Below are 26,542 nucleotides of genomic sequence, written 5' to 3'. Positions count from 1 at the left end.
GTCTTCCAGTAGCTTTAAAGTCACCTCTTCTGGATTTAAAAATACATGTTCCTACCCATATACTTGGGTTACCTGGGTGTCTTTTATCTTATCTTTTATCCCTTATAGTTCACTCTTACTCTCCTTTTCTTCTCCCTTTACAGATGGTCCCCCTCACCCCTTGATCCTCTCTACAAAGGTACTAGAAATGGCCACTTCTTGCATTATTCCAATATGCAGAATTCATGTTTTTAATTTTTCTGAGTTATATATCCTATGTGACCATGAGCATTGCAAGCAGGAAGTCCAACACCTTACTCTGTTTTCCTTTCCTACCCATTATGTAACTACTGTATGTATGTTTTTACATTCTTGGAATGTTCGTATAAAAATATTTATACAAAAAATGCATTTTCCTGACTATATGTAACTTATATTTACAAAACACTACTTGATTCTTTGTCTTCATTTTTGTACAAAAAAATAGAAATGTTCCCTTGGGTCCCCCTGACACCCTTTTCAGTTTTGGTGATAATGCCATTTTCAGAGGATTTCCAATTAACTCACAACGTCGATTTGGCCGATATTTCTTAAAGCAGGAAAATATGATTTTAACAAACTTTCCTGATCATCCCTAATTCTATGACACTTCACAAGCTCCTCAACTTCTATCATATAACTGGGATGTTCTCTTGTACAAAATTCCTAAAAACTTATGGAAAGTACTCATAACTTATGACAGCCTGAATGACGCAGTCAACTGGCCAACCTCTTAGATTTCCTGTACACCACTGAATTTATGTGACAGGTGCTTTATAAAAATTCTTTGATTTTCAAAATGGATAGCTGTTACGTATATTTAATGTCTAATTTATGAGCAGAACATTAAAACTGGTTTGTCACATCTGCTATTAAGCCTGTCAAACAGTGCATTGTGGCATATAAATAAGCAATTACTGTAAATTATTAGATACAATTTTTGCTAAAAAAATAACTGACAGGTAATGCTGTGAATGACAGTAAAATAAAAATTAAAAATAATCCAATAGAAAAGGATTTTAGACAGCATTAATATTAAACAGCTGTTCTGAATGGTCACAAGATGCCACTATAGTAAAACCAATGGTGAAACAATTAAGGCTGCAGCCAGCATACGGATTCGATTAGACATAAGATGTCATCACTTCAGCCATGACTCCCCAATTGCCCTTGGTGGGATGATCCTCATTTACAGACCTTATCACTGGTGGGATCCCTGAATTTGGGAACAGTTTTGAATGATTATGAACAATTTTGGATGGTGGTTAGGCACCATTCGTAGGTGATTCATGGTTTTTACCCAAAGCCCTTCACCCGAAGCACAGCACGTAACTTCAACACAACATAGTTTACTAATTATGAAATGTACCACTTCTTTTCCCAGTCTATTAGTGTTCACTGTTGATTTTTACATAAATAACTCAAGGCACTGGCATGTTACTCTAGGGCTTGTTTACATGGCCCCGTCCACTCCTACCAACCATGTTTGTATTTGTCTTTTGCAGTTGACAGGCATTTGCTCACAGTAAACCTGTCCTTTGCATATTGGGTGCCCATGTTTGCATTTCTTAACTGTTAATAGTTAGTTTCTCCTGCCACCTTGTTTATCCACAGGAACCCACACAAGTCCGGAGTAAGCTATGTTTGGGTCAGAGCTTTCACAGAGCTAATGGCCCTCTCCTATGTGACAGCACTACAGATCATTGACTGGTAATACCAGGTGGTACATTGTAGGTAAAGGGGTTAAGTCACATGCTTTATATACCTATAGATAAGAGGTATTTCACATTGTTTTAGCAGGTGAATGCAGGGAAGGAAAATAGCATGGAAGTAGGTAAGGTATTGAGCTACCTTCATAGGTAAGAGCTACCACTTTAGGTAGAAGGCACCTCATTCCTTTTGTTTTCTTCCGCTGATTACATAGCAAATAAAAACTTACAAAATAAAAGTGATTTTGCTTTGCTTCAGTTTTTTTTTTTAACACCATGAATTTTCTTTTTATGAACAGTTACATTGACATGGCCAATATTTTATATTAGCATGTTGGGAATTATTTTTGTTGAAATGACATGTATCTGCCCATGTACATATGATAAGAACAGTTCTCTATGCATGGGGCCAGGGTTAAAATGTCCAATGACATCATCACTGCAGAGAGTCCCTAGGGATCTGACTTCATTCACCTCCTTTTACCAGCTATGTCTATCACAGTTTTCCTAACAGTCTTCATGCTATTAGTTTGCCAACCTCTCTGGAGAGCTACCGGCCATTGCTAATGTCCCTTGACAGGTGGAATGTGCTAAATCAGGTCACCTGTCTTGGCCTTATGGCATATCCCGCAGGCATCATAAAAAAACGTCTTAGCTTTACATGAAATAAAATCTTCAAATCAGACCATTTAGGTGACAGCAGGCTGATAAACAGTGAGGGGAACATGTTCCAAAAACATACATCAATTTAATGACTTCTATAGCAGTGAGTATTTCCACCATGTAGCAATGTTCCAAACCACTGCATCCAAAAGGCATACTGAACTGCAATACCAGGACCATCTACTGAAACAATCTGTATACCAATATAACAGAAAATTGTTTATACATACTGTACGTCACACAACACTAAACCTGGTAGATGTAGTATGTAATCGTCCTTCTAGATAAATCCTGGAATACCATTGTTACAATGAACAATGTATGGGGCATCAAAGCAATAAAGACAAAATAAATATACATCTATAAAATTAATTAACTGCATCAGAAAATCACTGTGTTTTAGCACAAAACATAATAATGTAATTATTTTTGTAAATTGACTACCCTTAGCAATCTTCATTCCCAAGTATAGCCATGTTCACCCACAAGAGTAACAAGAGTATGCTAGGGATGCACAAATGAACATTAAATTGCTTTTCATTCTGATAAGAACATGACTATACAAACTCTTTAAAGGTAATTTTTTCTTTGGTTTTGGAGTGGCAAAAAGGGAGCTCTCGACGAACAGGAGGATTTCCAGGACTGCATCATGCAGCCCTGGAAATCCTCTGCGATCGCACACTCTTCTCAATGAATGCAGTCACAGCTGCAATGATTGAGAAGATGCCCAGTACAGGAGAACCTCCCACATTGTAATATAAGTATCTCATTGTAATATAAGTATCAAATGATACATTTATACCTGCAACAAATGTATCATTTGTAAGAGATACCTTTATTACAATGTCAGGAGGTTCTCCTTTCCCTGGCATCTTTTCCAATTTTGCAGCTGTGGCTGCATTCATTTAGAAGAGTGTGGGATCCCTGGGGCACTAGAGGATAATTAACCTCTAGTGCCCGGGGATCGTGCGAATAGGAGGATTTCCAGGGCTGCATTATGACTCTGCCAATGGTTTCGCGAAATCGGTTCGCCAAAATTTCGCGGAACCATTGGAAGTTCGATTAAATTTTCGCAAGTGGCAAACAATTAGGACAACAAATCGAAAGTCAACTAATTATTATTGTTATTAAGTATATACACCACACCAACATTTTGCAGCATTTTAGAGAGTCCATAGTAATCAATTGCCTCTCAGAGGAAGTTACAATCGAAGGTCTCTATTGTCACTATTGTGTCCGTTTATTTACCAGTATGTTGTTTTGAGGAAACCCAATCAAGCACAAGGCAGATACAGACCCAGTGCAGATGCCATTGGGGCAGAGATATAAATGTAGGACCCTGGGCAAGTGTACTAGCAGTTAAGCCAGCCTATACTAATCTCTACATAAAGTCTTCTCCAGCGCATCCCTCAGAAACTCAGTAGGGTTAAAGATGAACTCTGTGGTGGCAAATCTATGTGTGAAAATTATGTCTCATGCTCTCTGAACCATTCGTTCACAATTTAAACACAAAAAATCCTAGCATTGTTACTTTGGATTATGCCTGAAGAAAAAAACAATTGATGGAAAAATCATTCAGTACATTCTAGTAGTCAACTGACTTTTTTTCAAAAACATGTTTTGGACACATAACATTGCTGAACCAGAGCAACTGAAGCAATTCCAGATCACAAAAGAGATAACACTTCCCCCACATTCTTGGCCTCCACAACTTGACTTTCATAAACTACATGCTTGTTCCAGGTCAGTGTCACAAACAGAGTTTAAGCCACAGAGAGCCAGGCAACTAAACTTTTCCAAACATGGCCAATTAAAGTAACTCTCTTGCAGTCTTCCATTTCTTTCCCACATACTTGCCAGTTGATAGATACTCCAGGGAGACATAGACTTGCTACAAGGCTTTGCTTTGTTAGGTCATCTCTGAGCAAGACGATGCATACGATCTATCTAAGGACAGCTGACGTAGATTTTTGTTCTACATAATAAAAAGGCCAAGATTTGATTAATTCATCGCTGGAGTCACATCCCCCACCTAATGATTTACTTTGCATTATTGTGAAGATTCTTCAGCTCACAAGAGGTTTCATTTATTTCACGAAAGCACATTTACAAGAGAGGATTTTCCTCTGACCTGCTAACAATCCATTGAAAGCTTGGTGCCTGGAGGGAAGATTCCTTTTACAGCATTAGGTCTGTCAAATGTTTTTTTATGAGACTTTCTTGTCCAATAGTTAAAGAGAATAACATTCTCTGTGTTGTCTATGCTTGGCATTATTACTTGTCAGAAGCTGCATTTCATTGGCTTGTCTGTTATTGGACTATGACAAATGACAATTGTACTCATACATCAACCAGGGTGAGGGTGTCCCCTGTGCCTGTATTTTTCCTGATCAGCTCTCTCTGAAAAGAATGCTTCATATGGTGTCCTGACTACATAAATACTGTATTGAAATCTGGAGATGTACATATCATGACAACTTATCAATTTCCTTAGTAATGATTTTTTGAAAATTGAAGCTACGTACAGGTCGAGAGATCCTCAGATCTATGGCCGACTGTTTCTTCAGCCTATATTCTTTATTAGGGTCTATGAATGGAAAATTGGACTTTTCTTGGTTATTATAGGCAACAGAAATTGTCAATGGGATGTAGAACATTTTATGAAAATCACATGCAAACTGCACTGACTTGAAACTGAGCCAATCAAACTTTACAAGTTGAGGAGTTTGACTGGCTCAGTTTCAAGTCAGTGCAATTTGCATGTGATTTACATAAAAGTCACATTTTCTGCATGTCATTGACCGACTCTAGTAGACAGCAGCTTCATTCTTGCTTTAGTTTTTATGAAGTAGCAAAACAGCACCAAATGACTCATCCTAATGGCTTAACAACTACTGATCTGAAATGTCAATCACATACGGAATGCATTTTTTGGCCTACTTAAAATCCATTGTAAGAAAGGGAAGTGAGGCAGAACCAATGGGTGGTATGTGATAAGTAAATATGATTGTTTCCATGTGCATATAAAAATACACACTATGTGCACAATCAATATTTTACAAGCAAACATTTTTACGAAGCACAAATTTTAAAATATGTGAAATTACATATATCAAGCTGGGCTGACGGATAGCCATGTTATATTTTACTTTTTTTTACACATATAAAAAACTAATTATGTAAAGATTCCTTCCTGATATTTAGGTAAACAGAATAAAATTCCGGGGCTCCCATAGTAGCAAAAAAAAATTGCCACGGACCTTGGGAAATTCCCTATGTGCTCTCAGCTCATACAATTTTAACTTCAAACCACACTAAATTTACATTTTCATTAGCACAAGCAGCAAGCACCTCACCTTAATGACTCCAATACACACAGCAAGCTTCACACTGCTAGTATTTGGCAATAAACAGCAGGAACATCTGCCCAAATGTATTGGAATATTCATAGCCTCTAGGACCGAGCATATGTCCTCTATTTTCAAGGTCATGATTGTAGGGCTGAACCTGAAAAGACTCTGCTGCCTTACCTTCATGGGACCTGTACTATGGAAAAAGTGGATCTAGCCATAATCCTAGAATTAGCAGAATTAATTGTGAGCATTGGAACTCAGTAGCCAAAACCACTTGCAACCAGGTTTGAGCTGGTGTACTTTTTTTCTAATTGATGTAGTAATCTGTCATTGGATAAATCACTAAACTTTTTCTATACTGACAAAGCATAGAAAAAGCTTAAAACCCAAAATGGTGCTTAAAACTGCTGTGATCTCTATTCTTTATTCTTCATTTTTCTATTTGAAAAGCACGGAGGTAACAGCCCGAGAAACAGACTGAATAGAAACATTCATTAGTGTTCAGCTGTATAAGCATGGACCGTAACATCCATTTATTGTTAAAAGTGTATTGTTATCACAAATAGAATGAAATATGAATTCTGTAGAGAAAATGCCATCCTTCATCAAGAAATTTAAGTCATGTTCCTGACCAAAGGTAATACCTTTTAAAAATATATGATTGGCCAATGCAAAATATAGGTGGTTATTTGCAAATGTTTCCTGCTCTGTCCTCACGATACCCCATTTAAGGCAAAGGGGCATACCCCCTATGAAATCCACCCCTTGACCCATCCACACTCAACTTTGAAGCACTCATCCATTAATGTTTTCCTTCACCACCTGAAAGGGGAAATCAATGTAGAAAATTCTCTAACCCATGCATAAACAGTATTGGGCACGCGTCATAAAAGGGCTTTCCAGGAATTAAAAAAAAAATGCCAATCCCACACCTTCACATTGTGAGATCAGGTGTCATGAGCAGAAGCCAGAAGAAGAAGATAGAAGATAGAAGATGGCTGCGCCCATTGTTCCATCAACGCTGGAATGAAGAAGGAAGCTGGGAAGACTCAGGACCTACTGGACTTGATTTACGGAGGGAACGAGGGCTTTTTTATGGGTGTAAATAAACCTTGGAACCTGGATGGAGAAGCTAGGTATATTTTCATGACAAGTGCCATGAACAACGTCACACATGGTGTACAGATGTTCAGTGAATAGCCAGGCTTTCTATGTTATATTTGGTGTTTGGAATTTCAGCAGCTACAGGTTTAAACCATCTTTCAATCACAAAAAAAAATTAATTATTATTATTATTATTATTGTTAATAATAATCAGGATTTATATAGTGCCAACAAATTATGCAGCACTGTACACTAAATAGGGGGTTGCAAATGACAGACAAATACAGACAGTGACAAATTAGTAGAGGACCCTGCCCTGAAGAGCTTACAATCTATGGGGTAGGGGAAGTAGCACACAATTGGATGGGAGATATGTAGTGGTGGGAAGTAGTGAGGGTTTCAAAAGACAGAAGAAGATTGGTAGGCAAGTTTGAAATAATTGGGTTTTGAGGGGTCTTTTAAATGAGCAGAAAGTAGGAGCAAGCCGAATAGGATGAGGAAGACCATTCCAGAGAGTTGGGGCAGCTCTAAAAAAGTCTTGTATCCGTGCGTGTGATGAGGTTACGAGTGAGGAAGTCATTAGTAGGTCATTGGAGGTGCAGAGAGAGCAGGAGGGGAGTATTTTTTACCAGGTCAGAAAGGTAAGTGGGACAAGAACTCTGGAGAGATTTGAAGGCAAAGCACAGGAGCTTGTATTGAGGCATTTAAACTGTTGGTAGTAGGGTGCCTTAATAATTATGATGACTTAGGAACTGAAAGATGAATGAAAGTAGTTGTCAAATGATGTCCAGATGACATTACTTTAAGACGTCTTGGTCTTGAGGTTGCTGTGCAGTTACCACTTCTTCATGTCACTAAACTGCTGCCTCTGAGGAGATGCTACCTGTACCCACTACTTGTGGCAGCCCAATAGAGAATAAATGGGGGCAGGGGCAGTACCAGTCACTGCCTTGTTGTCAAATCTGCAAATGCTAGTTCTTTTTAAGAGCAAGGTGCCAGCTGCCTGGAGCAGAGCGAGAATGCTTGCTTCCAGGTCATTAACCTGGGACAAGTATGCAGATAGAAACCCTGTTAGGTGTATCTTACTGTGTATGTTCCTGTTTTTGTAGATTAACCTTCCCATAGTGTCCTGGTGGTCATAGTGACAAAGACTGAGTTATAAAAAGTTGCCGCTTGGTCAGAGAAGACTTTCCCCACTCACTTCCTTTTGTGTTATGAGACAAGAAGAGAAGAGTCTATTTCCCCAATGGAACACTATTGGACAACAAATATTGTCAGAGGAATGAACATTTTTACTCCATAAAAACTGTATCTTTATATAGTACAGTGTACTCATAAAAACTGCAAAACTCCAAAAAAAGGCTGTATCATTTAAATGTTGAGCTCACAAGGCTTTAACATTTGTAAGTGTTCCTGTAAAACCTAATATACAGAATTACCTTACTTTGTGCTTTCAGGTTATTAGCTCATTCAAATAAGTGTCATGCAGATAATGAACCCAATATTTGTTTATCCCTCATTTTATTCCAATTCATTTAGACACATTAACATTTAAGCAAAAAGACTCCACTAACAGACCCTCTCTTCTAACTTGATCAATAGGCCTGACATGTACCTTACAAAGGGAGTGATTATTTTAAGTGCTGCAGGTTTCTGATTTTATTTATAGGCCTCAATGTGTCGTATAGATGCATTTCTCAATTTAGGTAGTGGAGATTAATGCTGCCATAGTCACCTACAGGTGACTGTCTGGCAAGAGTAGAGGGTTTCCATCAAAGTAAGTACACAGAAAAGCACAGCACAAGGAAAGGTCATTTAGAAGATTTGGTTGGCATGCTGCAGAACCTGATTCATAGGAAGGGTAGGGCATTTGTTGGGTGGATAATACATTAATATGTAACACAGTCAGGTTGAGCATCTCAGCAGAAATGACAGGCAGTAAGAGATGTTGATGTCCTCATTTCCAAAGCAAAACCACTGAGACACTTTACATTTTCTTCTATACCTTGACCTACATATAGGTTTTCAAACCATAAGTAATTAAAGTATGTTATGGTAGCAGCGGGGTGGTCAGAGGCTAACATCTAGCATCTTCTAGCCCTTCCCAGCCTTATTGTCACTGGCCTCCACCTTTCATTCATTTTTTTTTTCATTTATGACATTTGTGGGTCTAATAACTCATCTAGAGAAAATGGAAAGTAAAACAAAAAGAAATCTGAAAATGTAATTATCATGTTGATAAGGAGGAAAGGCAGAATATAGGCAGAATAAACTTCAGCTTCAATCATATTGTAAGAGGTAGAATGATGACATGGTGATGGCTCACCATGCAGGGGAGTGAGAAGCATGAAAATAACAGGACGTGCCTGGATCAATCTAGTAATTTACCCTTGCAGGGCCACGAGGTGACAACAGAAGGCTATTTCGGTAAATATTGACTTCTGCTGTAGTCAAATATAATAAAATTTTGGTCTCATCACCAAAGAATATTTGGTGAATAACCAGATAACAGGACTTTAGAGGCCAATATAATTATTCTCCAAAGCATATAGTTAAAAATGTATAACAGTTCACTTTATTTAGATAACATCACAGAAAGTGAACAACAAAGATACATAAAAACAATTTTAGCACCAATATAGATCTCCTTAAGGACACCCCAAAAGGGATGTTCCAGAGTTTGATGCGTTTCAAAGAATCTTAGTCTGCTTCCTCAGGAGGAGGAGATCTATAATTACAACAAATTAATGTATTTGCTCAAAAAAAGGTTGTACATAACACGACTGCAACACATATCGTTCATTTTTCAGTACATCAATTGTATGTTGGAAATAGGTGATAATCAAAATTTGGAAGATCCCTTTTGGAGTGTCCTTAAGGAGATCTATATTGGTGCTATAAATGTTTTTATGTATCGTTGTTAACTTTCTATGATGTTATCTAAATAAAGTGAGAGTATTTTTTTATTGTCCTGTAAAGTCCTGTTATCTGGTTATTCACCAAATTGTTTGTGGTTCTATTGTTGGGATGTGGCCTTGTGAATTATAGCTCAGAAGGGATCCAAATAATCCTATGTTGACTAATAAAGAATAGTTACTTTTCTGTTTCTGTGCCTTTTTAAAAGTTAAAATCTTGATGAAAGGATTTTTTGGATGAAGGAACAAGTTTTAAACCACACATTGACATTAGGGGACAGTCTTCTGGTCTGGCTGTTTTCAGCTGGAATGGACAATACCCATGGAATGATGTAGTTGTCCGATGGCTGTCTGATCTCTGAGGGCATCAAATGGAAAAGTGTCAAGTGTTCCTCTGCGCGCTCCATAACTATAAACATAAAATCTCTGAGCCATATCCAAGTTTATTAACATTTCTGCTGACAGATCATACAGGCACATCTGATCTCCCTTCAATGGGCCCGATTTATTAAAGCTTTCCAAGGTTGGAGAAGATATACTTTCATCAGTGAACCTAGGTGATCTTACAAACCTGGAATGGATCTGGTTCAGGAATGAAAACATTTGCTAACAATAGTATATGACTTTTAAGAAAGCCTTGGAGAGCTTTAATGAATCAGGCCCCATGTGTATGGGTGCTTTAACAGCCAGTATCAAAGCAAGTAATGAGGGTCCAATAAATCCAACCTAAGAACCTTATCCTGGTAAAGACAGTTACTTGGATACAAAGAGCATGAACTTTTGTAACAATAAATTAGTCTGTCAATAAATACTATTGATCTCTAGATAAACCACTGTGTAATGATTCTTCATTTGTCACAAGAGTCGTAGTTGTACACGTCCGTGTAAAATGCTCCACTGTCATTGCTCTTCTTTATGTGACATTCTATTACTTAATATGGGATAAGAGTGCATTTCTAGTACCTTCAAGACATTGGGTTGTATTCTAAAAAAAGACAGCTGGAACTAGATTGTTTGCTATGGGAAAAGGTCTTGAGCCAATGGCCCTGATTTATGAAAGCTCTCCAAGGCTGGAGAGAATACACTTTCAGAAGTGAAGCTGGGTGATCCACAAAACATGGAATGGACTTTTAAAAATCATTTGCTATTTCCTAGCAAATGCTTTGAATCCGGAACCAGATCCATTCCAGGTTTGCTAGATCACCCAGCTTCACTGATGAAAGTGTATCCTCTCCAGCCTTGGAGAGCTTTCATAAATCAGGGCCAATGTTTCTACATCTAGATGACTGCTTGCCTGGACAACACAAGCAATCCTTCAATTAGACACCATTATACGTGATGCATAATATACTGCCAAAAACATGACTTACCAGTTGTTGACCTTTGGGGCCCCATCCAGCATACTGGAGATATGCTTTCTCTACTTCTACTTCAGGAGGGTTTAATTCAGTAAGTTTACTGTGGAGATAAAAGGAGAATATTTATATTTTTCCCATTTTAGTCATGTAGATTACAGACAACACACACAAGAAGGAAATAGTGAAATAAGTGGGTCCACCACTGGAAGGCAGCAGAAAAACTCTTAGCTTGGATCCTATTTATTTAGCCCAGATTGGTAAACTCATTGCAGTACAAACATGTATGCATTGAAATGATGACTGCTTTCATACAATACATATTAGTACATACAAAAGTAGATACCACTGCTGAGCTTGTTCTGAAATGCCAGTTACATTCTTGGCTTTGCAGCACTGGGGTCAAATCTCAGCCAGGACACTGTCTGCTAAGTTTGTATATTTTCACTGTGTTTCTGTGGGTTTCAAAACCTCCAAAACATGCAGTTAGGATACTTGAATTCCTCCTAAATTTGTCCTTACACTATGGTAATGACATATGACTTTGGTAGGAACATTGAGAGCTTTTTTGAGGGACAGTTAGGGACATGACTATGGACTTTGTAGTGTTGAATAATATGTCTGCTATACAAGTTACAATCAAATACAAGGTAATTAAAATATTAGTTGCAATGTTCTCCCCAGCCCCTTTTAGCAGGGAGCACCGCCAGGCACATTTCAGTTGTCAGGCTGTCTCTGGTGTCCTTCTTCATTTCAGTCTTGAGTCTAGGTTTACAAAAAGCTATGTGGTTAAAGGTACGTGTCTCTATTTCAGTATGCAGATATAATTAAATGGTTAGTGCGCTCATGAATGATTCAAAGAGGTGGTACGTATTACAGCCAAGGTTGCTTTTTAATTTAAAGAGCTACTAAGGACCACTTCTCCATTTTTTTAAAAAAAGCTGGACTTGGGCTTTAAACCCTACTGGGACAATATATAGTTTGATAATACTGTGTATCATAGGCAATTGCCATGTTGCTGTCCTTATCTCACAGTTGCTGATCTCCCCTACTCCTTTTAGCCAATATCTATCTATATAAACTCACTCCAGCATCAGCTATATATAATTCATGTCAATGTGTGGCAGCATGGCTGTAGTTTTCCCCAGGGGTCTGTGTAACCATATTATATAAATTGTTTAAACAAGAATATTTGTATTCAGAATCACCTGATTTTCTTTTAATAAAAACTGCAGATTTCAAAAAGTTAAAAAAAAACAACTTTGTAAATGACATTAATATGTTAAAACCCTTGTGAGATGTTTTAATTTTTCTCGGAACCACTTGAATACATGCAATGGTAAAATTTGGTATATGCGTTTCTTTTTTTTTTTAAACCAAAATCATGGTAATGGTGTAGATGGGGCATATGTAGACAGAGTTTTATACTCAGAACTGAATCAAGTGCTCAATATGCTTCAAGGAAATTCTGAGATGTGTCAAAGAATCTCAAAAAGTCAGTCAAAGCATCTTGTGTTTCAATTATTTCAAGCTGCTTCTGAGTTGCATCTCAAGCAGTTCAGGTGTGCACACAAGGCCTTCCATGTACAAGAACCTTTACAATTTGTACCATTTCATTTTCATTGCCACTTTTGCTTTCTGTATGTAAATGTGAAAAACAATAGGATAAAGGAATAGGAGAACTTAGTAATACTTTGTAGAACAGGTGTGCTCTTGTTCCTGATAAGCAAACTTTTGAGATTCTGAAAACTTGCCGAATACAAATCTTTATGTATTCCCAATCTTTGTATGTAAAATAGAGAAAACTTTACCAAAGAATGGAAGTTAAATTGGTTATCTCCTGTGACTATTTTTAAATTTAGTGAGAAATTCTACCCACTCCACTAATCCTACTTTATTACTTAATTTTTCCACGTCGCTGAGATGAAGGTAAATTTTACATTTAATCAACAAGATAATAAATAGTCTCAGGTAAATTGCAAATGTTAAGTTTTGTAATTAAAATGAATGTTATGTAACAACGTTAGTTGAAGCAAAGGTAGAGGAAAAATGATTAAAACTAATAATTCAGACGTGAAAACAGACAAGTGTTGTCAGTTCCAGTAACTATCTCATCTTTCAGAAGAATAAGATTCAATTATTCTGACGAGTGAAGCATGAACCTTCTCAGATAAGCATTAAAACCCTGTAAAATTAGATTGTCACCAGCCACAGCAGTGACCTTACATACACAGATCATCATGTCTGAACACCTTGCAACAAGTCATTGGTTGTGGTCCAAAAGTTTAGCTGATTTAGTTGAGCTAGAGAAGCAAACAGGAGAATAATATGAACGATAAATACCCCAGGTGCAGCTTATCTAATCCGGATATTTCCAAATTAAAGCTTACATGACATCATCCCGGTGGAACTGACACCAACAGTGATCATTATTAAATCAATAAGTTAGGCTACCCATATACATGAAATCAGAAAGAAAACAGCATCACCCCAAGAATAAAAAGTCTGATTTATTTTATTATATTGTCCTAGTAGTATTCAGCATACAAAGCTAACACAACACATTTCAGGGGCTTCAGGGGTCCCTTCTTCATCAGGCCCTTGTGTGCTAAAAGATTTTATTTATTTGATATTAAGCTCAAAGTGCTTGACAGTAGTAGCATACAAAGTGTCCAGACCTCAATTTTACAATTTTGAGATGACATGAGATGGCATTCTTTAGATTAGACTATTGATAAATTATTTTGATTGCATGTGAATGAAATGATGGGACGTGCTTGCCATCAGGTGTGCAGATATTCAGAAAAAAATAATTTAGAAGGTAGTATTCTTCCCATACAACCTGATAACCAGGTATTTTCATGTTATTGATAATATTGGAAAATAATCATATCATGTATACAGGAAACCTAACAGATAAAAAATTACTGTAGGGGAGAGGAAGTTCTATTATTTTCCACATACTCCTATTCTAATTTTAGAAGAACTATGCAAAGCACAATTTGCAATGTAAACTATCTTTAAAAAGAAGTTTGTAATGGCCAGTGAAATGCTTTGACTGGAAATGGCAGGCGATCAGAGATGTTAAGCCGCAAGATTCACAGCACAGAAGGGACCACGGGAAATGCTTTCATTTAGTAAAGACATAACACTTTGTGGTTTATTTCTTAAATGGGACTTTTCCTATATGATTTTTACAGTAGATGGCAGGTTTACTTGAAATACCCACTCTATGCAACAAGAATAATGTCTCAACCTCATTATTAGTTTTGCTTCCCAACAAATAATGAGAATAACGTCTTGAAGTCCTAATGCTGTTGTTCAACAGGGATGCTCATGGCTGTGTCTCTACTTTTCTACATTCTTCATTATTTAAAATAGGTGGAAAGCTACCAGGAGGGCTGGGACAGTTGCTGTGGTTTTTGTGTATTCCTGGTGAATAAGATGCAGATGTCTCACAGGGTCATTGTGATCCATATAAAACAGTGATTTGAACCTCAAGTAGAGGTAAAGTACCACTTATTCTAGTTATGTATTCCGTAAAAAGGAATAAAACAAGATCAGTATCAAGGTCTTACCTTCTGTAATTGCACAGCAAACAAAGTAGAAGAGTGAGGATCAGCACTGGGAACTTTATGTGGGCTTGATTTCTTAGCACAGTGCTATTTATCAACATGTCTGGCTATACTGGGTCTTGGGCCAAGCTCTATGCCTTGACTGCGGCAAGACATAGCTAGGTCAACTTGCCTACCAACCAAACCCCCCCCAACCAATGCCTCCCCCTCTTTCAAACTTTCCCACCAAAATTCCCCCGCTAAACATTTCCCACACAAAACATTTCCCACCAACCCATTTCTTTAAATTACCCACAATCACCCTTCCTATCCACATATCAACCAAAAATACACTCCCCCCCGAGGACCTCAACCGCCATCAAAACAAAATAAAACAAAATAAGACAAAACAAAACCAAATAAAAGGGAAGGGAGGGCGGGGAAAAACTTCACCCTTCCTGCTGTCTCTTGTAGAAAAGGCCTCCACTTCCGTTTCCCAACCTTTTTAACTCCTATCGCTCCACCAATCCACCCCTCCCTATGTCTCACCCATCCCCTCCCCTTTCCTTTTCCTTGCACGTATCACTTCTAACCATTAACCCTCTGCTGTCTCCCCTCCTGTCTGCTCAGTCATGCTGGCCTTCCACTATCCTCGTACGTTCCAGGCCTCCCTTTTCACAGTGTAGTCTATAGGATGTTCCAGACATAATTGTGATGTATAGTAGCTGATCCTGAATCACCAAACTGACTGAACAAAACTATATATCTTTTGGTTGGTGAAACAGTTCCTATAAACTGTACTTTTGTTTTTTCTGCCATTGCATTCAACTGTTTGTGTAAAAGTTTAGCTTTAACTGTAATCATAACCTTAGCCTCCTAAAACCCAGCATAATTCACCACCAAATCTCCCAGATAAGCACTTTACCAGTTCTAGTTATCAGATTCCGAAGAACAACTTGAAATCAGTGAGATTTACAGCTTCTCTCCAGCGTCTGAGTTTTCTCATAGTTGTATAAATCCTCCCTTATATCAGGAGCCAGCTCTATGCCACACTTTTATCATGAAATAAGACACAGCTGCTCATCAAATTTCCCATCAAGGCGGCGAAAAAAACAGAATGTTAACACCAGAGCCATTCCGCACAGCTGAACAATCGCAGCAAATGTAGTTGATGTCAGAGGGTTAACTAGAATCTAAAGCTGTGGATTTCCGCTCAGCGCCTCAGCCAGACAAGCACAATTCAGAGAAATATGTTACTCATTGTAGAATGGAGCTATGGACATGCAATCACCATCTGCTCAGCAAGAACTAGGCATTACTTTTGTCATAATCAATAGAATGTAGTTCATCTTAAGTTTTGTCTGTCTGCTTCAACTCTGGAGTAAAATCTAAAAACGCGAGGCAAAGCAGTGAAATGCGTCAGGAATTTGGTAACGTGTCTAGGGGTCCAGGTGCAGACATTTTCCTTACTGAAACAAGACCATAGGGTAAATCTCAGAGCTATATGCAGAAAAATAATGAAAGACTTCCCTTTTGATATAAAAGCTGGGGCAGTTCCCTTTCTAAAACTATTTAAAGTAGACCTGGACCTAAAATGTTAGAAGTGTCTTATAGCCCAATAGCTATATACCTGCAGTGTGATATATTTCTATGGTCATGCTGCCTCAGACTGCCGGTCTCACATAATATGGAGTGGGATTTATATGACTAACAAAGAAAGAAAGCTGTACCTGGGGACCTGCTGTGCAAGGATCTCCACGTGTTTATTTCATTCATTCTATGGATCTTGTTCCACCTCTTCTGTTGCTGTTTGAATAATATACCTTCCGTCATCAGGAGGACAGTTTGACATTAGGAATCAAAGCTTGTTCTCTACCAAGATGGTCACCTCCACAAGGAGACACAAGGCCTTATTTATTAAAGCTCTCTTAGACTTGAGAAGATAGACTATAGTGGGGTTAAACAGCAAACCTTGAATGCATCTATTAAAATCATTTGCTACTTTTTTGCAAATGTTTTCAATCCTGGACCAGATCCATTCCAGGTTTGTTGAATCACCCAATAGTCTATATTCTCAAGTCTTAGAGAGCTTTAATAAATCAAGCCCATAGAGTAGAACAAACCCTGGTAAGTCAGTATGAAGGAAAGATCAGGCTAGCAAAGCATACAGGCAATTTTGGTGATTAGTCCTTTTATACTCTGCTTTTCTTTTTGGGTCCTTATTAAGAGGCTACAGGGTTTCCTTCACTAGAAAGCATTACGAAACATCCAAGCCAGAAGTAGTGTTTGTATTATTTCACAACATGTCTGGTAGAAAATGGCAGCTAAAGGGCCATGAGGCAAAGAAAAATGAGGTACAAGATTCTGTATGTGCTGGCACCCATTAGAAACAAAGGGTGTGGGACTTTAACATCAATGTCTTCTGATAGAGTCTGAGAGAACAAGTATACCAGTATGTCAGGCCTTTTGTGGTTGTGACAGATGCATGATATGCTATCTCATTTGTAGAATAGCAATACATCTAAAACTTTCAAACACTAGTGTAACCCAGTGCTTAATTGCCTAGGTTATCACTTTATTGTTGGAGTGTGTGTGGGGGGTGACAATAGGTGTCCTGCATAAGGCATCAAAATGTTCTGGAATAGCCCTACTTAAGTCCCTACTAAGGTGTCCTTGTGTAAGGGTTTGGTCAGTACCAGTATTCACCAGACACCAGTCCCCCAATCTATGGCCGCAGTCTTCACCTATAGCAGCCCCTGCTCAGCCTCGGGAGACTGGTTGTGTCTCCCAGCACTCAGATGCCCCCAGGACTTAGTGTGCAAGGAATGGAGTCTGGGGATAGGCTGGCAGCTGACCAGGAGCCCATAGATAAACTGTACAGAATTACCAGGGAATCCAGAAACAAGCTGAAGTCAAACACAGACGATCAGGCCACCAAACGAGATACCAAGGAAAAGGCACAAGCAGAGTCAGGGTCAAAGGCAAGGTCGGTCCAGTCTGAGTTCAAGCGGATTGTCAGGAACAGGAGCAGGTCAGTAACAGAGAAACACTCAGAATCTCTCCAGCACAGATAAGCCCAGCTAAACGCTATAACAGGCCCTGTGACTGGGAGCAGAGAGGCTTTAAAGTCCCAGCAGCCAATAGCAATGCAGGACTGAATCAGGAGATGATCAGCCTTTAGAATCCCCTTCAGCTGCGCACAGACTACCAATGGATGCTGGGGATGCCATAAATCCATCAGGCTGCACAGCTAAAAGGAAACAAGGGCTGCTGCTATCCTAATTCCCCTTAATTCCCCTCTGGACAGAACAAGCAGTGTTTTATATTGAGATGGCACACAGCACTGAGTCGTCGACCAGATGAGCATCTCCTAACACCTTGCTTTCCCAGGCAAAGATACCTTTTTGTGATTAAGTATGAATTCTATGCACTATTGTTTTAAAAATCACACTGCTCCTAACTTTCAGGACAGTTACCAAACAATAAAGTTATTCAAGAATATTTCTTTTGGCTGGTAATTGTCTGTTCCAGGCAGCTGATAACTCTTAGTGAGTTGCCTCTGTGCTTTAGCTGTTCATTTCGAGAACCTCTGAGGGTCCTGCAACTCATCCAAGGAGTCTCCCCAGCCTTTCTGCCTCCAGGTCTGAATTCATGATACATTTACCATACCAAGCAAACGAAACAGAAAAGAAATAAAGAAATCATTTTGGCGCTGCACTTCTGACTTTGCTACTATGACCCTGTTTACAGTATATAAGAAAATTATCCTTTTAAACTATCGAGATTTGAGAAATAAAATAATGAAATGATGTCACTGCCATTTTATAATTAGAGCACCAGCACAGTTATATGATTTTTGTTTTCTAGAAGTCCTTATTTAAGATAGTTTTTTTCTCCTTGATTGTAAGTTCTTCGGGGCAGGGTCCTCTCCTCCTCCTGTGCCACTGTCTGTATCTTTCTGTCATTTGCAACCCCTATTTAATGTACAGCGCTGCATAATATGTTGGTGCTAAATAAATACTGTTTAATAATAATAATAATTTTATCATTTACCTGTGCACAGAATGATAATGCCTTACAAAGCTTAACGTCCCCTCCACCATGTGAAATATATTTATCCTGCAATTTCTTACACAGGTAAAGCCACATACAATTATTCTTGGTGGAAATCAAGGGGAATGAATATGTAATCTGTGTTTTCTAAAGGCTGAAGCTGATTTGTTAAATATAATCTTTATTCCTTGATGTTTTACTAAAGTGATAACACTGGGCATTCTAATGCACAATACACTAGTAAAGTCAAAAACGTAAAACAGTTCCACTAAAAATGTATAGGGCCATCTAAAAAACAGTTCTTCGGCTGCATACCATGCAAAAATTGTTTTTTGGTGGCAAAATCAACCTAAAGTTGCCAACCCATTTGTACCACATCTACACCATCCATACCACAATGCATCAATGCACTAAACCCTTCATGTACTGGATGCATGTATGAATGCATTGGCCAAAAATGCAGCTGGAGCATTTATGGTACATTTTTGGGTGTGTTGAACCTCTTTTCAAACCTACAGGAAATGAGCTGGCAAATGCAATAGATTATATGTATCCATGTATTACAATGAGTGTTAACATGCTTTAATATATTCAAGTAAGTGTGAATAGACTATATGATGCCCCAGGAATTTACAGAAGTCTGTAGATGTTTTCTTTACAATGTTCCAAGAACAGAAAACAGCAGATCAATGCTGCTCATATACATCCTCCCAACTGGTACATGCACAACAACAGTAAAATGTTTCTTATACTAGAATGCATTGTAGCATATTCAAAATTACTATGGTATAATTTTGTTATCACTTTTACATCAATTCCCTAAATTTTATGCAGAGCTTTATAATGCAAATTATTAATAAATGAAGAAAAATAAACATTTTAGGAACTAGTATTAATAACATGTGAAGAAAATAAAGTCAGGCATAAATGAAATAATTTGATATTGTGCAGAACGCCTACTGTTTTTACATTGTAATGCAACAAAACACTTTATCATCTTTATAAATTGGAAAGCAGGAGCTCATTATTTTTGGAGGAGCAGAACATCTGTTTTATAAAGCTGGTTGCTTCCTGCAGTGAGTGACCTATTTTTCAACCAATTACTTAATATTAAATGTTTGGCCAGTAATGAAGAAATTTAATTATGACTTGTCACACATCAGGCAACAAATGCAGGAGCCATGGCCATTGTTTCAACCACAAAGAGATGGCACGTGCACAAGGATTTCTCAGCTGGGCAGAATTGTCTTCTGGATGCTATTAGGGATCGTGGATACATGACAGTGACAGTGGGTACAATTTCTTATTCCAAGAAAAAAGAAAATGTTTTTGGAACTTTAAGGGTACCTTAATTCAAGGTATTCCAAAGCAACTTTAAAAATGTTAACTTTAACATTGGAATATTGTAATGTAATTACATTCATCAAAAACCCATCTGTTCTTAAACAAGTAGAATAAATACTTTGTGGAAAGTGGCCAAAAACTATCCACAATTTCCAGATTCTCAGACTTAAAAATGGTATATGCACAATTTATGCTAAGGAAGAAACCAGCCTCCCCTGCAGAATGTAAGCCAAGCTATAATTTAATGTTCAAAGACCCCAATGTGACATAAAGAATAGAAAAAGAAGCAGAATCTCGGGTCCATACTTATGTATTTTAAAAAAATGATTTGTAAATAAAATTTGAATTATGAATATTTGGTGATCTTGAATGTGGACTAGGCGATTCATTTTATGTGACAACACTTTCTACCTATTTTCTAGTTGTGCTCCGGCATTGTTACCCTTTCAGTAGAAACTGCAATGGGGCCATGCAGACCCTTATTGTGCTGCTATTGTACGTTCATCCAGTGTCAACTTCAGAAAAGCAATAATGTGAGGCCACCAATGAAGCATGTGCAATTATTTATGACATACAATGGGTCTGATTTATCAAAGCTCTCCAAGACTGGAGAGGATAAACTATCAAGGGTGAACCTGGGTGATCCAGCAAATCTGGAATGATTCTGGTCTATGACTGCAAACACTTTTCAAAGCAAATACCTTTTGAGAAATCCAATCCAGGTTTGGTGGACCACCCGAGTCCTCCCATGATAGTCTATGTTTTCCAGTTTTGGATAGCTTTATTAAATCAGACCCAAAGTTTTAACAAACTAAATGTTAGCCAGTGGTAGTTTAAGCGCTCAGCTCTCACATTTGTACACCTCTTATGGACCGAAGCAATTTTTACATTTCAGCCTAATGTAATCTGAGCACTGATAGATGCTGTGCTTCTGTAGATGAGCAAATGCAATTTAATTTCAGATGAGTTTAGTTTGCATTTGAAATTAGTTTACGATAATTCTGAGGTCATTTAACATTTTCTGATTGATGCATTTGACCTGAAGTTGACACCCGTGTAACCCTTGCAGCTCATAAATAGGCAAAGAGTTGTTGACAAGGAACAGACCTAGTTGGCCTTGTGACTTTAAGCACCCATGAACAGCCCAAATCCTGTCCCCAAATTCAATTCGAGCTTTCAGGTGATAAATAAGTAGGAGGAACAATCATGGTTTAACGTCATGGGCCTAGGAACAGTTAGCCTTATGCATATCTTGCACTGATAAGTATTGACTTATACAGAAATGTAGTTGCAGAAAATAAAATGGACCTCTACTTTTTAATATTTTTTAAAATAAGTAACAACTGTGCTAAACTTTCCAGTAAACAAAATGTAAATTTTTTTGTATGTAATTATTGCTTATGATACTGCAATCTGCTCATTTTCTTTTGTTATTCTAGATGTTCACATCTCATCTCAGCCAGTTGTGTCGTGCCATTGCTTTATTATTTAGGATTCTGCCTGTTCCTTTTCTGTTTGTCTCTTCTTCTCTTTATTTATTTCCTCTCATCACATTGATCAAAGCACAATTTAATTTTCAAACAGCATTCTTCATTCTTAGGTGTCCATCTAGGAATCACTAAAAGAAATGCAATGATCTACGGATACGGCTGTCTACGTAAAAGCAACACTTTTACAGGTTTCCTAAATAAAACAGGACAAGGAGCCACTGTTAATTTACAGTCACCTCTGTGAATTTAGCTTACTGTAGTCAGATCATGGCAGATCTTTTTATTAGTGTTTCTGCACTTTGTATTCTGATCTTTATCATATTATAGAAAGCCTTGAAGCTGTAGGCAATGTGGGGTTGAGGCTTCTTTGTGATAGGATAATTGTCTTTGGTACGGAAGATCCGGTGTAAGAAAGATAGGAATGCAAAAAACGAGTTAAGTACAAGAAGGGAAGGTTAGTAGATGGTTAGTGTTAGAGTTAATGGGTAGGTTGGTGCTATGGTTCAGGAAGGTTTAATGTTAGGGCTACGAGGGTGGTTGGTAAGGGGATAGGTTACTTGGAAGGTTAGTATAAAATTAAATGTAAAGGTTGCAGAAAGAGTTAGTGTGAAGGATACAAGGGAGGTTAAAGTAAGGATTATAGAGAGGGTTAATTAAGATAAGAGTTATTGGTACAGGAAGGGTAAAGGGGAGGCTAAGGAATCAGAAAGGATAGATTGGCGTTATTGTGAGTGATACAAAGGGCCTGATTTATTAAAGCTCTTCAAGGTTGGAGAGGATACACTTTCATTGGAGAAGCTGGGCAATCCAGCACACCTGGAATGTATTTCTTGAAAGTAATTTGTTATTTGTAAAATGTTTTAATTCCTGAACCAGATGCATTCTGGGTTTGATGGATCTCCCAGCTTTACTGATGTAAGTGTATCCTCTTCATCCTTGGCGAGCTATAATAAATCAGACCCAATAGGAGTATTATTAATAATAAATAGTATTCATATAGTGCCAAAATACTATGCAGCGCTGTACATTAAATAGGGGATGCAGATGACAGGCAGATACAGACAGTGACACAAGGGGAGGAGAGGACCCTGCCCCGAAGAGCTTACAATCTAAGAGTAGTGGTAATGAAAAAGTAAGGGCCCATTCATAGGTTGGCATCCTGGTTCATGTGTTAACACATGGGCTACCAAGTCAACAAAGGATCAAACAGATTGGTCATGCACCATTTTTTGCAATGTAGCAAGCCATAACCGAATGTGATGTGTTTTGTGATATATGTTATTGTGTATATGATACTACACGTGCATTGAGATGTCAGTGCAGCACAGATGTGTTAGTATGAGGGTTAAGGAGAGGGTTTATCACATTTGGGGTTACAGCGAGGGTTGTTTTGAGCCTTACATGGACTGCCCAGGGTGAATTAGGCTTAGTGTGAGATAATGTTAGTGTGAATGATGCCGGGAGAGATACAAGGAAGGTTCTAAGGAGTGTTGTGATGGTCGGGTTTCGTAGGAAGCAAAGTACTGGTAGGGTTATTCTAAGTGTTAGGGTTCTAGTGAAGTGGTTTACATGAAGAATTAGGGTAAGTGTGATGGTTTAGGAGAGATATCCTTAGGTAGGTCTGAGGGTAAGGCATCCCTCTCCATGCCAGAATCTACCACTATCAATCTACTAGAAATAAAAGGTAATGCATCAGGGCAATCTTTACTCGAAAAGAACAGAAGCTTCCATTGACAACTATTTTTTCAGCAAATACAAATCACCAGGTTATTATATTAATTCAAAAGATTCAATATATTCAGACTATCCTACCTGTAAAAAGCAAAAGATTAGGAGCTTTCTTAAGCCCCATGCATATTCTTGGCCAGAGAGCTGAGAAATCTTGAAGTCAATAAATCAGCATGACAACCAGAAAAATAGTATCTTAAGAAGGGGATCAGTGATGGCAGCATTCATATTTCTCTTAACAAAATTTATTAGCAAAAGCTCTTAAGAAAGGCGTTAATTATGAATTAAATCACATTGGCTACAATGAATCAAAACTTCTCACTGCAAATACATTGCAGCTGCTGTCCTTTAATATAAAAGGTATGCTCATATATTTGGTGGCCCGGAGGGATAGGTATAATTCATAAAGAAGACCAGTACATTTGCAAATACAGTTTAATTGTAAATGAAACCCAAGTTAGGACTGAGGGGTACAGCGTTCGTGCTGCTGTGATGTTATTCTGTTCAGTAGTGTGCTGCAACGGGTGAATGGGAATGGAGGTGATAATATCGAAGCATGGCTGTATTTACCTGTTATCTGTTATCATCAAATCACAACCTTTGTTTACTGTGCTGTAAGTTTCAGATGACGTAGGCCCCCAACACTGTCCTTCAGAGGGCATATCAGAACTCATAGCTTGCCTACCCAATCTACCTGTCTGTAAACTGACCTTATTGTAAATTACGCTTCAACTGTCTATACTCAAATGGGGGTTGTAAACTGTTGTGAAGTTATTTTTAGGTTTCTGGACCCAAACATTTCCACACTCCGTGTTCTGATATACCAGGTGCACAGCAGCAAGAGAAGGAGGAAAACTTGTCATCCACAACCCCAGAAAATGTGAGTGTGGTGAGATTGTTGAGGAGAATGTTGCAAGTTCAGAGTTCTCTGCTGCAGGCAAATTGTAGCAAACGGGTTTATGCTTAAAAACCCATGCAAGAACCTTTTGATTCAAGTCATGAAACAAATTGCTTTCATACTGTCCAGGCACAGTACAATATTTGTAGCTATAGACTCCCAGAAAAAAAAAATATATACACACACATATATATATATATATATATATATATATATATATATATATTCTTTCAAGTATATAAAGTCTTTATTTTTTCGAGTAATTGGAGATAAAGTAATTGGAAGGGGAGCGGTTTGGAGAACATATGGTTTTGTAGTTTTAAAGTGTTTTACATATTATTAAACTTTTAGAACAATGCACTGGAACTAGTCACAAGTTTTAGTTAATTTTAATAGCAATAACAATAATAGGTATAGTTATTATTATTAATGATAATAATAATATTATAAACTGCTGTCTACTGGCCAATTTGAACAACTTGAGGGATTTAGGTTTCTTTATTCTAAGAGCTGACATTTTTATACCTTTTAGATCTGTTGTGGCTGATACTTGAACAACAGTCTATTAAACCCCTAATTAAAATTTTAGGTATATCTGACAAACTACCAAAATAAATATATGTTTACTCTAGTTGACTTGAATCAGTTTGGGGTGTTGCTGCTGTATTTGTGTGAATATTCTGTGACTGATCCGGTCTCTGAAAATTGGACTGTCCTAGTAGTAATGTATGTCATTTAAAATTTGGTGTTTTTTTCTATGTTGCCCTTGAAGTATCAATAAAAGGATTTTCTTGCCCCAATATTTTTATTTTTTGTTTTGCTTTTTTAAATGGCCCCTGTTGTAGGCCCAGCCCCATTTTTGCACAAAAGCATTAGCTTCCAAATGGCGAGAATTATTAATAATAAAGATTCACCCCGTATAGTCTTTGGATTCACTGCGAAATTCAGGTATGTGGATTTTAAGATTTGAGGAAATAATAGTCCTACTTCCCATAAGTGGAATGCAAGGCAGGTATTATGGAGAGCACTGAATTAGTGTTATTGGTATCATTGACCCTCGAACCTTTTCCTGGGTCAGTAAATCAAAAGTTATTCAATATGCACACTTCAGCCTGGTCCCACCATCCACCCAGCAAACAAGCAAGCATGCCAAGATCCCAATTTGAACATCACTTCGTGCTTTAGATATCTGTTTGTTTGCTTTCTTTGTTTCCTGCTATCAAATCCCCTGAAGAAGCAGCTGCTGCTGTGATACGCGTCGGGCTGCAGAGAAGATAAATTTGATAGTTTTTTTTTTATTGTATATGTGCACAATTGTGAGGTAAAGCCATGCGACGGTCTTTTTATTGATTGTATGTTGTTTATGTTGACATTATGTTTTTATAAGTACATGTTTAAAATTAAATTGAATTTTTATTCTTTTGATGTGGGTATGCCAGTAATTTCCCAATTAGGTCCACTTATGGGAAGTAGGACTATTATTTTCCTCTGATTGTTTAAGGATAAGGCATTGCTTGATATATGCATTACATTTGAAAGGGATTTCCTTTTGTGTGCAGTTTGTGATTTTAAGATTTGATTAACCATCCCTGAATCAAACCTGAGCACATCATTACTCATTGCTAACCTTAACAAAAGGCACACCTAACCTTACATATCATAACATGCAATGCATTAAATAACCCAACCACACTGGAAAGATATGAAGGTGGCTCAGTATTCCAAACAAGCAACCAGAAAAAAAAGCTCAGCTCATTGTGGGTTAAGATGCACTAAAATGTACTGAAAATCTTTAATTAATGTGACTTGACAGTTTCAAAATATTATATTGTTTCTTAAATATTTGAGCTGGTAAAATTGTATTTGCGAAAATGCTAAAATGTGAGCAAAGCAAGCTTGTTAGCAATGTATTAAAACATTGTTCCAAAGACTATAGCTAAATATTTGTGTTCTTGCAATCAATTCTTATGCAGCAAGAAATGTGTGCCATTCTTCTCCTACGCCACAGCTGTCACAGTGACAACGCTGGCTGCAGGCTCCATCCACAAGGTGACACTGCTGAGCAATATTTGGAAAGCTGAAATAAATCATTTTGATGGCATAACTGCTAGAATATTAAAGAAGAGCATGTCTGGTTATTAGAAGATCTCAAGACTGTTAATGTAAACCCAGGAGGCAGTCATGCTGAGAACTAAACATTACTCATAGAATGGTAAATGATAACAGCAGCCACTAATATTGCCTTATTTTAAGAGTTTGGCTTTCTCTGCCAGCTTTAGATTGTTCCCAATGTGAATTTTCAGTGCCAAGATAAGACTTGTAAACACTTTTGCTTCAGGGTCTGGATAATAAGCCTTT

The 26,542-nt window shown here is 37.8% G+C and overlaps 1 protein-coding gene across 2 annotated transcripts in view; it reads right to left on the bottom strand.

The window, feature by feature from the left end:
* DPP6 (dipeptidyl peptidase like 6) overlaps positions 1 to 26,542 on the bottom strand; it is a 626,323-nt gene that overhangs the window by 95,093 nt on the left and 504,688 nt on the right. For both annotated transcript variants that reach the window (XM_072412585.1, XM_072412586.1), the window contains exon 7: positions 11,133 to 11,220. In XM_072412585.1, the coding sequence (XP_072268686.1) occupies positions 11,133 to 11,220 (88 nt within the window). The remainder of the gene's footprint in view (positions 1 to 11,132; positions 11,221 to 26,542) is intronic.

Source organism: Pyxicephalus adspersus, chromosome 5, assembly GCF_032062135.1.
Source record: "Pyxicephalus adspersus chromosome 5, UCB_Pads_2.0, whole genome shotgun sequence".
Taxonomy (NCBI): domain Eukaryota; kingdom Metazoa; phylum Chordata; class Amphibia; order Anura; family Pyxicephalidae; genus Pyxicephalus; species Pyxicephalus adspersus.
Note: the sequence above shows the minus strand (reverse complement) of the source record. Positions and strands in the feature narration are given on the sequence as shown.